General features: G+C 35.3%; 1 protein-coding gene across 1 annotated transcript in view; it reads right to left on the reverse strand.

The window, feature by feature from the left end:
* The window catches only part of LOC145256438 (BBSome complex member BBS1-like), a 156,095-nt gene that overhangs the window by 76,473 nt on the left and 63,474 nt on the right, over positions 1-16,148 (reverse strand). Inside the window, exon 9 of the mRNA XM_080115343.1 lies at positions 5,006-5,126. Within this exon, the coding sequence (XP_079971469.1) occupies positions 5,006-5,126 (121 nt within the window). The remainder of the gene's footprint in view (positions 1-5,005; positions 5,127-16,148) is intronic.

A 16,148-nucleotide genomic window follows, 5' to 3' on the forward strand; every position in this document is an offset into this window, starting at 1 on the left:
CAAGATATGCGTAGTCTTAATTCAAGATAGCTGTCTTTCTTAGTATAGTAACTTTGAATGGATCAACAAGTGCTTTGGTCAAGGATATAAGTAGTCAATGGCCAACAAAAAAAAGATGAATTTCTTTATTAATCTTAATAAGTGACAACTCCCTCAACAATGTTGGTTAGTGTCTGGTCAGCACAGATCACAGAACTCTTTGTTATATTTGCAGATTGATAACTCTCAGCTTACAAGGTGACTAGGATAAGGCTTAATAGACAACACTTGGTATAGTAAAATAGTCACGCATGTGATCACTGACCAGGATCAATATGTTTAGCTTAGTGATCTTATGAGAACCGGCGTGTCAAAATCACTACAATAATTGATGTAAGAGATTCTAATTGGGGCAAAGGAGGAGGAAGGTCAGTAAATAAGTCTTTGTGGTGCATTTAGTATTCAACTGTTAATCACATGATCTGCGTGTGTGGATGTGTGGAGAGGCCAATGCAAAAAGAAATTGGATGATGTGTTCGTGATAAATAGTAAAAACATATCATCTATTATATTTCTTTTCACCTACAGTTTTGTATATATGTATTTCTGACTAATACTCAAAAATAGCAAAACAAAAACCCACAAAGTTGGCATATTCTTGATCAATATTGCACTAGATGAATAATATCTAATATCTAAAATGTTAGAAAAAAAATATTTATTCTTTAATTGTAAACTGGTTGAAATTTTGTTGGCAAAAAGTATACATAGGTGTAATCAAGTTGGACCAAAGTCAAATCAATTCATTGAAACAACTATTGTCAAATAAAACACCCTTACGGTGTACCTATAGTGACAATGTCATCTTAAGGGGAGCATTTGATATATAATAACAACCCAAAATGGATATCAGAGTTGGCTGACGATTTGGGCCCGAATAGAGTCAACCTGTTGAATTCCCATGTGTATTTCCCTCCTAACAACCAATTATCCATACCCATCAATCAAGATATATTGTTATATTTTAATATATCAGTGTGCCGTTATTCTTTTAAGCACAGCAGTAATACATCTTTTCTATAAATTTGTGGTTTTTTGAACATGTGTGGTGATTGAATCAAAAAGTGCTTCTTACAAATACTAAAATGCAAATGGCTATGATTAATAATGATGCAAATACTTTGACATTTATTTGTTTGAGACTCTTTTCATTCGGTACTGATTCCTTGAATCTGAATCCATAGCCCAGTTTCTTATCTAAATTTGGACCAAAAAAAGCCTCTTAACTTACCCTATATGTGCTTCCGGGTTGCTTTAGCTCACACTACTGCATTTATATTTACTCTCTATCGCCCCCACAACAGCGGAGTTACTATCTTTCAAAGCATATCTGAGAAAATTGACCAAGTCCTTTCTACTTATCCTTCAGCTAACATTCACGTATGTGGAGACTTCAATGTTCACAACGTCGAATGGTTGACCCACTCAAACAAGACCGATGATGAGGGGAGGTTCTGTCATGATTTCTCCATTGCCTATGACCTCACTCAGATTGTTCAGGAACCTACCCGTGTGCCCGATAATGACAGCCAGTATGCGAGCCTACTAGACCTTTTTCTCACAACTTGCCCTGAACTATGTTCAGTTTCTGTTCTGTCGCCTCTTGGATCTTCCGACCACTCTGTTGTATCAATTAAGATAAAAATGAAATGTAATAAGTCCCCAGACGTACCACTTCATCGTACAGTATATCGATACACTAAGGCTGACTGGGATAGCTTCCGTACATTTATATCTGATCTACCTCTGCATTCCATGTTTAAAAAGGATGTGTCCTCTATAGTATTAGACCTAACTGAATGGTTAATTGTAGGTATTGACCATTTCATACCCTCTAAAAAGTTTCAGCAAAAACCTAACAGCCAGCCATGGTTCTCTCCAGAATGTGCTGCTGCCATTGCGCACAGAAATCACTTTTTCCACTGCTTCAAACGTAATAGATGTATGGAAACTAAAGCCGTTTTCAGGACTGCCAGCAACCATTGTAAGAAAGTAATAAGGAACGCAAGAGAGTTGTATGCTCAATCTGTTAAGTCCAAAGTAGCTGAGCAGCGGCTTGGTTCCCACCAGTTTTGGCAAATAGCAAACAGAATCCTGAACAGAAGCGTGTGCTCCATCCCAACTATTATCAATGGACCTGAGGTAATCTCGTCAGCATCAGACAAAGCCAAACTCTTTGCCAAGAACTTTGCAGCTAATTCTACCCTTTGCGACTAAGACAACCAGCCCCCAATATTTCCTCCTGTATCAGAAAACACGCTATGTGATATACGTATATCTGTACGTGATGTTGCCAAGCTAATCAAAAACCTTGATTCCAGTAAAGCAACTGGCCCTGATGGTATTCCAATTATAGTACTCAAAAAACTTCAACCTGAACTAGCGCCCATACTTACAAAACTGTTTAAACGTTGTCTTAAGGAGAATAGTTTCCCATCTCCCTGGAAAATCTCATCAGTATGCCCTGTATTTAAGAATTCAGGTGATCGCTCATCCCCCTCTCAGTACAGGCCAATAAGTCTCCTGTGCGTCATGAGTAAGTTGCTAGAATCTGTGTTAAATACAGAAGTAATCAAACATCTCAACAAAAATAACCTTCTTAGTGACACTCAATATGGTTTCCGTTCTGCTAGATCTACAGCAGATGTCCTTACAGTTATATCGCATAGGATTAGCAAATCTCTCGACGGTGGCAATCTTTCTAGGGCAATTGCTCTTGACATATCTAAAGCCTTTGATAGGGTATGGCATAAAGGTTTACTTCATAAGATCGCTAGCTATGGTATAGCTGGAAAAGTCTTCTCAATTATTAAATCATTTCTTTCTGATAGGTTCATAAGAGTAGTAGTTGAGGGGCAAAAATCAGAAGCTCACAGTATTAATGCCGGTGTCCCTCAGGGATCCATCCTGGGCCCAACTCTTTTCCTGATCTACATTAATGATCTTCCAAATCATATCCTTACATCATTTGTAGACATTTATGCTGACGACACTACCATTTATGGTACCACATCTAAGACAGTAAACGAGCAAGTACTCTCCAATTCTCTCTCCTCTGATCTTGAGCATGTAGTACAATGGGGAAAGGAGTGGCTGGTTACTTTTAATGCATCTAAAACCAAGCTTCTCTCTTTACATCATCAACATTTTAATCCACATTTGTCATCAATTGAAATGAATGGCTCTCGTCTTCAGGAGGCCTCAAGTTTTGACAAGCTTCTGGGCTTGACCATTACTCCTGATCTTAAATGGAACACGTATATCAAATCTGTTGCCAAGGCCGCTGGAAAAATGGTGGGATCTTTCTATCGATCCAGTAGATATCTCACTGCTGATGCTATTCTCTATCTATATAAGAGCCAGGTACGTCCAAGGATGGAATACTGTTGCCACATCTGGGCAGGAGCTGCTAGAAAGGACTTGTCCTGCCTTGATAGAGTTCAAAATAGACTTCGTAGCCTCGTAGGAGATGTCCTTTTCTCCTCCTTACAACCTCTATCTCACAGAAGAGATGTTGCGAGTTTGTCTCTGATGTATCGTTATTTTCATGGAAAGTGTTCAACTGAGCTTCAATCTATGGTCCCCCCTCGCCAAACTTTCACAAGAAACACTCGTCTAGCTGTAAACACTATCAATAATTTCCCCCACTCTTTATCTGTGCCTAAACCTAAACATAGATTCCATGAACAAAGCTTCTTTCTTAGAACTGCACGCCTGTGGAATTGTCTTCCGTTTTCCTGCTTTCCGGCTGACTACAATATGGTTGTGTTCAAGTCTAAGGTAAATAAGTTCTTGATGAGCCGTTCCATATAAATTATTAAATTTACCCAATTTTCATTACTAATGATTACTATATTGACCAACTTCTACTGTACACTCTTTAACCCTTATCCTTGAGTGGCCTCTGGGCCTTGATAATGTGGTGATGCCTTTGTAAAAAAAAAAAAAAAAAAAAAAAGTATTATGTTATGAAAATTAAAATTTTTTTAGAACTATGTTATGAAAATAGAAATTTTTTCAGAACTATGTTATGAAGATAGTTCTAAAAAAATTTCTACATTCATAACATAGTTCTAAAAAATTTATATTTTCATAACATAGTTCTAAAAGAATTTCTATTTTCATAAAATAGTTCTAAGAAAATTTCTATTTTCATAACATAGTTCTAAAAAAAATTCTATTTTCATAACATAGTTCTAAAAAAATTACTATTTTCATAACATAGTTCTAAAAAAAATTCTATTTTCATAACATAGTTCTAAAAAAATTACTATTTTCATAACATAGTTTTAAAAGAATTTCTATTTTCATAACATAGTTCTAAAAAAAATTCTATTTTCATAACATAGTTCTAAAAAAATTTCTATTTTCATAATATAGTTCTAAAAAAATTTCTATTTTCATAATATAGTTCTAAAAATATTTCTATTTTCATAACATAGTTCTAAAAAAATTTCTATTTTCATAACATAGTTCTAAAAAAATTTCTATTTTCATAACATAGTTCTAAAAAAATTTCTATTTTCATAACATAGTTCTAAAAAAATTTCTATTTTCATAACATAGTTCTAAAAGAATTTCTATTTTCATAACATAGTTCTAAAAAAATTACTATTTTCATAACATAGTTCTAAAAAAATTTCTATTTTCATAACATAGTTCTAAAAAAATTACTATTTTCATAACATAGTTCTAAAAAAATTTCTATTTTCATAACATAGTTCTAAAAAGATTTCCATGTTATGAAGAACTATGTTATAAAAATAGAAATTTTTTTAGAACTATGTTATGAAAATTGAAATTCTTTTAGAACTATGTTATGAAAATTGAAATTCTTTTAGAACTATGTTATGAAAATTGAAATTCTTTTAGAACTATGTTATGAAAATTGAAATGTAAAACAAAATAAGTTCTTCTTGAATTCGACTTACTTCCACGGAAAAAAAAAAGCTCAGGACAATTTTACCTTATCAGAAATGCACTGCAGGGTTTCATCCATACACCCAACCATGATTGTTTTGTTAATTCGCACAATACCCACAGGTTGAGAACTAAGCTCAATGCAATATTTGGGAGTAGTATTTACTCTGAAAAAAAAAAAAAAGCATCATAGTCAATATGCATCAAATTATCATCATTGGTTTAACATCTATTTTACATGTGTTATATCCCGTTTTGACGGTATATAATAACATGACAAAATACGCCGAGTGGAATGCGTAACAAAAGGTTTATTCGTACTTCGAAAATAATACACAATACAAAATGGCTGCTCACCTTGAAGTTGATATACGCGTAAATGAAGGTAAAGGAAAAAGGTAACTTAACGTGTGTGAGCGGAACGCTCGTCCTGGGAGCTTGGTTAATCCTGACTACACTTGGAGAGTGTAAGACGCGAGACGGTCGGGCTAGTGCGTACCACTGAACTGACTCCAAGACAATTCCAGACGCTCTTTTATACACCGTTTTGTATCCGGTGCTATCCGTAATTATGTCCCTTATAACACCTCCCCCTGAAGCTGAAATCTTCCCGATTTTAGCTTTAATATCGCTTCCGTTTAGGATCAGGACTTAAACGCCTGACGACTTTCCTTTTACGTGTGCTCTTCCTTTTGGTCAGAGTTTCCTTTGGTAACGAATTCTGTTCAGCCCGTGCGGTATGTTCAGGAGATACATTCATGGGTCCATGTATACCCACCGGTTTTGGAATGTCAAATGTGTCGCACAACGTTTCCATTGGAATTTCCTCTGTATTTTCCGAAATTCTGGAACGGATTTGATTAACATGTCTTTTACAAACAAAACTGGGACCTTGAATAGTATAGACCATGTTCCCAATTCTTTTCTTAACAATACCGTCCACCCAATGATTTTTTCCATTCTGAAAATTTTTTAAATAAACTTTATCTCCTGGGGAATAGCACTTTACATTAAAGTTTTCTTTTCTGGTAACTTTCTTTTTATCCGGTAGAAGTCTATCGAAAATGGATCTAATTTTTCTGGCGAACATAAGTTCTGCAGGGGATGAATTTACATCATTGTTTGGATTTGGGGTTACTCTGTAGATCGCTAGAAATGTTTGTATTGTCTGCTCATCTGTGTCAATGTTCATGTTTTTCCTTAATGCCCGCTTAAACGTGTCCACAAATTTTTCTGCCAACCCATTCGACCTAGGATGATAAATAGGCGTCGTGATGTGCTGTATATCCAGTGAGTTGCAGAATTCTCTAAATTCGTAACCTGTGAATGCTGTACCATTGTCACTCACTATGGTCTTTGGTACACCAAACCAGCTGAAAATTTCGTCAAGTGCACTAACAGTGTTCCTTGATGTTGGATGTCTGATCTTGAATATCTCCGGCCATTTGGAGAAAGAATCCACTACAATTAAGTAAAAAAAACCTTTTAGGGGTCCGGCATAATCAATATGCAGTCGTGACCAGAGCAAGTCCGTCTTCGGCCACGGGGTCGTTTTTACAGGCGGATCTCGGGCTGCTAATTGACATCCTTTGCACGCTTTGACACAGTTTTCAATCTCTTTATCCATACCAGGCCAATATACGTAACCTCTAATTAGGGATTTCATCCTTGAAATGCCAGGATGACCCGTGTGAAATTCGTTTAGCATTCTTTTTCGTAATACCTGTGGAATTACGATTCTATCAGCATACATAAGCACATCTTCGCAAATGGAAAAAGGTGTAATTTCTCTTGCCATCTTATTTCTTTCCGTCCGTCCTACTTGATTTTTCATTTGCTTTATAAAAACGTCTTTTGCAGCTTCTCTTTTAATCTCTTCTAGAGTTACCGGGAGTTCACGGATCATATTGCACATTGAATTTGAGCATTCGCTTTCATCTTTAAGAGCTGCAATTACCGTCTCTTCGAAACTTTCATTTCTTTTTGGAATCAACCTTGACAGTGCATCTGCGTGTCCTAACTTTTTTGATGACACATGCTCCATCTTAAACTGATAGTTTAAGAGAGTTACAGCCCATCGCTGTAGTCGATTTGTGGTATGCGTAGGGATGCCTTTCTTCGATCCAAATATCGTGATTAGTGGTTTATGATCCGTCTGTAATATGAAGTTTCGTCCATGGAGAAAACGGTTAAACTTTTTGACTCCAAATATTATTGAGAGAGCCTCCTTTTCAATCTGGCTGTAGTTTTTCTCAGCTGCAATCAAAGTTCTTGACACGTGAGAGATTGCTTTTGTTGTTCCATCCTCATACTTGTGGAGTAATGCAGCACCAACTCCGTAATCACTGGCGTCCGTTGCTAGTACAATCTCTTTCTCTGGATCGAAATGTGCTAATGCCAGATCTGATAGTAAACATTTCTTAATTTTCTGGAAAGCAGATTCACATTCCAATTCCATCTACTGCCTTTTTTTAGTAGCTCGTTAAGAGGAGCTCTCAAATTATGTACATTAGGGATGTATATCGCATAGTATTGTACCAATCCCAGAAATGACTGTAGTTTTGATACTGAGTCTGGGGCAGGCATCTTATCAATTGCTTCGGTCCGTTGTGGATCTGGCCTTCGTCCATCTTCGTCAATTATTTGACCCAGGTATGAATGAAGAAATCGCATTTCTCCGGACTCAATCTGAAACCAAACCCCTCTATTCTCTTAAGTACTTCTCTCACGTGCTTCTTGTGCTCTTGCAAATTACTGCTCTTTATCAAGATATCGTCAAGGTATGCCATCGCAAATTCCAACCCTGCGAGCATCGTATCCATTATCTGTTGAAACAAAGCAGGGGCGACCTTTAAGCCAAAAGGAAGCCTCTTTAGCTTGAAGATACGCTTGTGCGTATTAATGCACAGGTACTTTGAACATTCATCATTGACCTTGATTTGCAAGTACGCATCTGAGAGGTCTATCTTGGAAAAAATTTTTCCTCCGTTTAGTTTTGAGAATAGATCTTCTGCCGACGGAAGGGGATAATTGTGGTCCTTTAAACAGTCATTAAGGCCTGTTGAGAAGTCTGCACAGACCCTGATTTTGTTATTTTTTTTCTTCACATATACCGTCGGGCTGGCCCAATCCGTATGGTCAACTTTTTCAATAACCTCTAACTGTTGAAGTCTTTCCAACTCCTTCTCGATTGCGTCCATCGATGAAAACGGTACATTTCTTTTAGGTTTGAACACCGGGGTAGCATCTTTCTTCACTTCAAATTTGGCTTCTACTTTCACACAATGTCCAAGTCCTTCAGCAAAAACCCTTGGAAATTCTGCTTTTACATCGTCCTGAAAGTCTTCCACTTGGTTTGCTTTCTCTGTGTTCAACCTATTACAAAAAGAATTAACTGGTCGCTCCCATAAGTTAAACAGGACAAACCAATCCACTCCAAACAGACTTGTGTTCCTTCCTGGAACCACGTACACTTTGGACGTGCGTGTCTGACCATCAAATGTCACGTTGCACCTCAGTTCTCCTTTAAATTCCAACTTTTTGCCGCACACACTCCTCGCCATCTTGCTGGTTTCCATTAGTTCGGGTCGACCGATCCTTCTCCAGATATCTTCATCTATGATGTTGATGTCCGAACCACTATCCAGGAGTAATGTTACCGGATGTCCATTTATGTGAACACTGACATACTTACGCCTTTCGCAACTTTTCTCTTTCCTTGTGCGAAGCACATTCACTTTGTCAGTCTTTCGTTTTTTCTTCTGGTCACAGTACGTTCCCTTGTGGCCTTTGAACCCACATTCGTAACATATCTTATTCCTGAACCAGCAGGTCTTTTTGATGTGTCTCGTACTTCCGCAACATTCACAATTTTGGTACTCGTGCATTCTAGGGGTCCTTTGTTCTTGGGTCTTGTACGTTCTAGGGGTCCTTTGCCTTTTTACATGTTGTACCTTGTAAATGCTTTTTTCTTCAATGCGGGTGTTGTCTCTCTTGATATTAATGAGACGTTGACATTCCTCGGTAACTTTTTGTAAAGTTATATTTGGGTCCGACTCCATAATTGTCAGGATCCGGGATCTGATATCTTTGTCCCTTGGTTGTGGGAGTCCCTGTACAAAGATTAAACATTTAAATAAATCCGCAGAAATTTCATTTAATTTAAATGATTCACATAAGCAATTTACAATACAAGCATACTCTAAATAGTCTTCAGATTCCGATTTCTGTAAATTCAAACATTTATATCTAGAGTGAAAAAGGCTATCTCTTTTATCAAATATTCTAGACAACGTATTAATTGTCTCTTCAAAGGTCACTTCCTCCGGTTTTTTGGGTAAAATTAAGTTAGCGTACTTAGTGTTTTCGTCAGTACCCAGTTTTTGGAGCAACAGCGTGACTTTTTCTTCGTCGGTCCAATCCGAACACCTCTTTGTAAAAACTGTTTCATACCTTCTATAGTATGCTGGAAATGTAACGCCAGTATCAGGAGAGTAGTGAAATTCCGACAAAGAATTTGAAATACCTTCTGCAGAAAAATTCGTTTTTTTCTCAGTTGTCGAGGTTTGAATTAATTTTTCCAAATTCTTTTGTTGAGTCGACATTTGGCGTTGAAGTATTTTTGTTTGTTCTTGTTGTGCCTCTAAAGTTTTTTGTGTCATTTCTTGCTGTTGTTGTTGCAGCTGTTGTTGTTGCATTAAGAATTGTTGTGTCATTTTTGACTGTTCCTGAATGCTAAGAGTTAGCACTTTCGTCAACTCAGCCAATTGTTTCATATTTAAAAAAAAAATGTCTTTCTAAAATTTACAACAATAATTCCACAAAATTTCGTAAGTATACGTTTTTCGCCAATTAGCAACAAGTCTTGCAAGAATAAATGTTTCCACACAGTTCATACAATTTAGCAATAGTAATTCTGCCTAAACGTAATTTTACACAATAATACTTTTCAAATTTACACAATGAATAATGCCCGAAAATGAGCAAACTGTTTTCCAACAAAAATACGGTTGCATGAAAGAAAAAAAAAATTAAATTCTAACAATAGTCTGTTTAATTTAGAGAAACAAAAAATCGTAAAAGTTCTTTTTTTTTTTTTTTTCCAAAAACGTAATCCAAAGGTGCCGGGTTCGAATTCCGCCTGCGTTCCTCACATATTTTTTTCTTCAAAAAATATAAATAAAGTTCACTTTACCTTGTCAATATCTTTCAAGTATAATTTTATTACCTTTCCGTGAGTTCATATCGGAGAAATCCGTACTTTATGTAAGACAATTTTGAATAGTTCTTTGCCGTACGTGTTCAGTAACAAAATCCTTGTAAATTTGAATAGTACACAGTCCTATTAGTACGGTAATTTATCTCTGTTAAGAGATAAGAATCATCCTTGTCGCCAACTGTTATATCCCGTTTTGACGGTATATAATAACATGACAAAATACGCCGAGTGGAATGCGTAACAAAAGGTTTATTCGTACTTTGAAAATAATACACAATACAAAATGGCTGCTCGCCTTGAAGTTGATATACGCGTAAATGAAGGTAAAGGAAAAAGGTAACTTAACGTGTGTGAGCGGAACGCTCGTCCTGGGAGCTTGGTTAATCCTGACTACACTTGGAGAGTGTAAGACGCGAGACGGTCGGGCTAGTGCGTACCACTGAACTGACTCCAAGACAATTCAAGACGCTCTTTTATACACCGTTTTGTATCCGGTGCTATCCGTAATTATGTCCCTTATAACAACATGTTGGCATGTGTTGGACAGCATCTAGAAATTGACGATTATAGTCAGCTAACATACTTCCTAACTTCCAGTGTGGCTGCTACCAGAAGAAGCGACAAGGCAAATCAGTTCCTTCACTTTTTCCTCTCATGCCTATATCTTCCCTGAGTATGTACTTATTTTTTGTTTTTCAATCGTTCTATTTTATTTAATAATCAAAAACTTTTTCAATCTCATTTTAATCAAGAATTATTGAAATTAGTTTTGTTTTTGTTTTTAAGAATTATTGAAATTAGTTTTTTTTTATAAAGAATTTTTGAAAATATGTTTTCTCACAAAAAGAATTAATTCTGAAAAAGAATCTTTGATAATTCAAAGACTAAGTTATGAATTTGAAACAATTGTAAATTGATTTTTCGATGGATTTTTTTTTTATTTGGGATTAGCTAGAAACTACTTCATTTTCATATAATCATAAACTTTTTGGGGCATATTATGTATTGAATACGTTTTTCATGATGCTTGAAATTCTGATATTTTGATTTCAATAATTTTATTTTTATATTTTCATAAACATATATTTATTATAGAAATTCAAATAAAAAACTTCTATTTTTTAAATTAAAAAATATGTACTTTATAATTTCATGAACATACTTCTTATAAAATTTCAAATAAAATAAAAAGTTGTTTTTTAATTTTGTTATAAAAAATGCAAACGAAGAGTAATTGTGTTAATTTTTCTGCATAATTTTGTAAAATTTTATTGTATACTTTGCAATAATGTCCATTTCTCATATTTTACTGTAATAAATCGCTTCACAATAAAGATACAGAAAAGCAATAAAAGTAAAGGAACTTATTTGCCTTGTCAATGTTTCCGGTAGCAGCCATGCTGGAAGTTAGGAAGTATGTTAGCTGACTATAACAAAATTGACTCATAAAGTAACTTATCTTTGCCCAAGTCTTTATTTATCCCTCTTTTATTCAAATAACTCCTTATCACTTCCTCAAGCAAATTACAGCCAAAACCACTATCAATAATTTCCCCCACTCTTTATCTATGCCTAAACCTAAACGTAGATTCCATGAACAAAGCTTCTTTCTTAGAACTACACGTCTGTGGAACCTTCTTCCGATTGCTTGCTTTCCAGCTGACTACAATCTGATTGTCTTCAAGTCCAACGTAAACAAGTTCTTGATGAACCGTCCCCCTAAGTAATCCAATTTACAAAATTCCCACTAGTTATGTATTCTAGTTTTGCATGGAGCTGAACTCAAATTTAAATATGTTAAGGGCTTGGGGACTTTGGGGGCTAAATGGGGGCGGGGGGGGGGTCAAATGCTGAACTTAGTCATTTCTTTTTTTGCATGTTGCAGAAAAATTTACATATTTTAAGGCCCAAAATTGCACCGTTTTTTGTTTTTTCATTTTCACCAGGATTTGACGTCCCCTGGGGACTTTTAGGGCTAAATGGGCGTGGCGGGGATCCTGAATGTAGTAGTCATTTTTTTTTTATGCCTCGTTCACTGTGCACTGTCCAGGGACCATGAATGCTTCGTTTGTTGAAATTTATTTTTTATTTTTGAAATTTTGCAAGTAACATCTACTAGTATGAATAAGAATCATTTGTTTGCATGTTAAAAATAGTAGAATAACATATGGTTTTAATTTTTGCATTTTTAACTTCAAATAAATTTCTACACAACAAGCTTATCTTTCATTTTCTAATTGCCAGACAACACTAGGTGCCCCAGTCAGTTATTTAAGTATTTGTCACATGTATAATAGATATTAACAGAAACTATTATTGTATGAGGATATTGGTGGCCAACAGAAGAAATCACTAGGTTCCTCAATCTAAGAGTCTACACCTGCCCATCCGAGAACCTGACCTAAAGGATAGTCATAATTTGTGACTGATAAGTAATGAAAATATATAATATATTAAAATAATATATTATATATAATAATATATAAAAAATAATAAAATTTGTTTTAAAGTAAGTTATAATTTCAAACAATGTTTTTTGATTAAAAATTATAATCTAATGAGACAATTAAATTTTATAAAATAGAATTAAGAAAAAAAGAAAAATAACCAACATGCAACAGTTTGACGTTTCTGAATTTTTGAGATGAGGATTGGTTATATGTATCATTATTCATTGGACTACTGTTCTCATCCTGAGTTGCAGACCCATGGCGCAGTGGTTAGAGTACTGGGAAAAATCAATTGTAAAAGTGATATTCTCCTGAAGGTTGAAGGTTCAATCCTCAGTGTGGGCAACCGAAAAAATACATTTGCAAATTACTTAGGACCTCTATCCAATCATGGTTGACAGAACAAGAGTATGGTATACTACCTCCTTGAAGTAAATAAAGGGTTCTGCTCGAAATTATGTCCAAATTCCCGAGTTCGACAAGAGACACCTGAAGAAGGCCGGAGGTTACATCGACCGAAACGTTGTGAAAATCACACTCAAGATGAGAACAGTAGTCCGATGAATAATAATACATGCAACAGTTCTTTTTCAAAAATATATTTCAAACCACATCTATTTCATCATTAAAAAGATAAACTAGAAAGTGTTTATGGGATTTGAATTGTAATATTTTGTAAGAAATTACATTACAATAAATTATAATACCAAGTCAATATTTAATGACATATTTAATAACATTCCTTTGGAATGTTTGCCATTGTATGTATATGAAAAAGGTGAATTAGCATTACTAGTTGTGACTCAGAACAAATCATCTTCATGTTTCACGTCCATTTCAGTCTTAATAAATGAATATTGTACCAACAACGGATGCATTATTGTGTCACACTCCTACATATCCTTAGATACTCCAACAAGGATTGATCTTTGCAAAACAATGATAGCAAATTCATTTTGTTAGCTCAATCAGCCAATGAATAATGATCATTTAAAGTTTGTTATAAATTAGAAAATTTGTATGGATATTTTGATACAGAGACAATTTTCATAGTGTATAACTCAAATAGAAGGATTTGAACAAGTCAAAGGTTTTTTATAAATGTAACATCTGTTGCAATATTTTTGAACTCTAATGGGGTATGATCCCGCCAAACGATGCTACTAGGAACTGACAAATCAAATTAATTCATGTTCTGCTACCAACCAATCACAAACCAGAATTGCTCCATAAATATGAAACCTTTTCTGTAGCAACTTTGCATCTTTTCTTCATGTCAACATGGGAAGAATCTTTTGTTCTGTCTACTGAGAACCAGTCACCTCCAGGACTTGTGTAGAACAACTAACCATCGGAAACTGTTCTGTCTACTGTGAACCAATTACCTCCAGGACTTGTGTAGGACAACTGACCATCGGAAACTGTTCTGAAACTAAACATGGCTACACTTCTATATACAACTTCATAGTTCTATATTTTACAGCTTAATAATTTCTAATTTAAAGCATTTAAAATATTTACTTTTGAATTCTTAATTCCTAATGCAGTGTAACTGGGTGTATCACTTGTATAGCAATCCGAACAATCGATATGTATAAGCATATCCAAAAGAGCTTTTGACAGTATTTTAACAGTATTTTAATATTTTAATTGTATAAATTCAAGAGAAAAGTGGTTACTAAAAGAATTGGGAAATATATTTTAAGAGAAGTGATCACTAGAAAAATAGGAACTGTCTACTGAGAACCAGTCACCTCCAGGACTTGTGTAGAACAACTAACCATCGGAAACTGTTCTGTCTACTGAGAACCAGCCACCTCCAGGACTTGTGTAGAACAACTAACCATCGGAAACTGTTCTTTCTACTGAGAATCAGTCACCTCCAGGACTTGTGTAGAACAACTAACCATCAGAAACTGTTCTGTCTACTGAAAACCAGCCACCTCCAGGACTTGTGTAGAACAACTAACCATCGGAAACTGTTCTGTCTACTGAGAACCAGTCACCTCCAGGACTTGTGTAGAACATCTAACCATTGGAAAATGTTCTGAAACTAAACATGGCTTACAACTCTAGAGGTTATGGGCCCAGTGTGCATCTTTATTTCGATGGATCCGAATCAAAATTCGAATTGTGGCAAATGAAATTTTTAGGATATCTACGAATTCAAAAGTTACACAAAGTACTTCAGGCACAACCTAAAAACAGAAACGACCCCGACGTCATTGGAAAGAATGCAACTGTCTTTGCAGAATTAATACAGTGCTTAAATGATCAAAGTCTATCACTGGTAACAAGAGAAGCCCTGAACGATGGCTGCAAAGCATTAAACATATTGAGAGAGCATTATTTATCGAAAGGAAAACCCAAAATTATTTCTTTATATACCGAACTGACCTTTCTAAAACGAATGGAAGCTGAAACAATTACAGATTATATTATAAGAACCGAAACCACTGCAAATTCTTTAAAAATGCCCAGTGAAGTTATTAGTGACAGTCTGTTAATTTCCATGGTCCTCAAGGAATTACCGAGTGATTTCTAGCCATTTACCACCGTGATAACCCAGAAAGAAAAACTCATGACTTTTAGTCAATTCAAGATAGCACTCAGAAGTTACGATGAAACTGAGAAAATGATCATAGAAAAAAACGAATCTACAAATATCATGAAATTGAAAAATGCACACATAAAAACACCAAAATTAAATTATACCCATGCCTGGAATAAAAACCACAGCTTTCTCAAAAAAAATTTTTCTCTTAAAAAAGTACAAAAATTATTTGTTATAATTGTGGCCGACCTAATCACAAGAGTTTCCAATGTAGATACAAAACTTTCAAAGGAGACTCCATTAAAAATGTGGAGAGCTCCGTTAGCCAACATACATTTTTATTTTCATGTGTGTTTGATGCTTCAACAAACAGTAATAATTTTCTTGTCGATTGTGGGGCAACAGCACATGTGATTACAAAAGAATCTGATTTTACCAATTTTGTGAAATAAATCATAATGAAAGAAATAATTATTGTATCTAACTAGATGGATATATTTGCTGATGACAATAAACTCTATAACATACTCCAGGGAAAACGAATGAACACATATCTAAGGAAATGGCTAAGACTCTGGAGGAAGATCTTCAGTCTGTAGTAGAATGGGATCATAACTGGATGGTAACATTAAATGCCACCAAGACTAAGCTTCTATTTTTTAATAATTACAAGAAATTTTCTCAACCACTAATTGCTATGGCTAATGATACACTGCCTGAAAGTACTTCCTTCAAGCTCCTAGGCTTAACATTCACAGACAACATTGAGGTAATCGTCAAGGCTGGTGCTGGAAAGGTGGGCTCTTTCTACAGTGCTAAAAAATTACTCACACCTGAGAGTATCCTGTATCTCTACAAAGCCACTATTCGTTCATGCATGGAGTATTGTTGTCATATCAGAGCTGGTACATCTGCCACTAGTCTCCAGAAGTACGAGACAATACGAGCCAAGTTTTACGAAGTTTTT

The sequence above is a fragment of the Euprymna scolopes genome, chromosome 32 (assembly GCF_053919585.1).
Source record: "Euprymna scolopes isolate OS-2025 chromosome 32, ASM5391958v1, whole genome shotgun sequence".
Lineage (NCBI taxonomy): Eukaryota > Metazoa > Mollusca > Cephalopoda > Sepiida > Sepiolidae > Euprymna > Euprymna scolopes.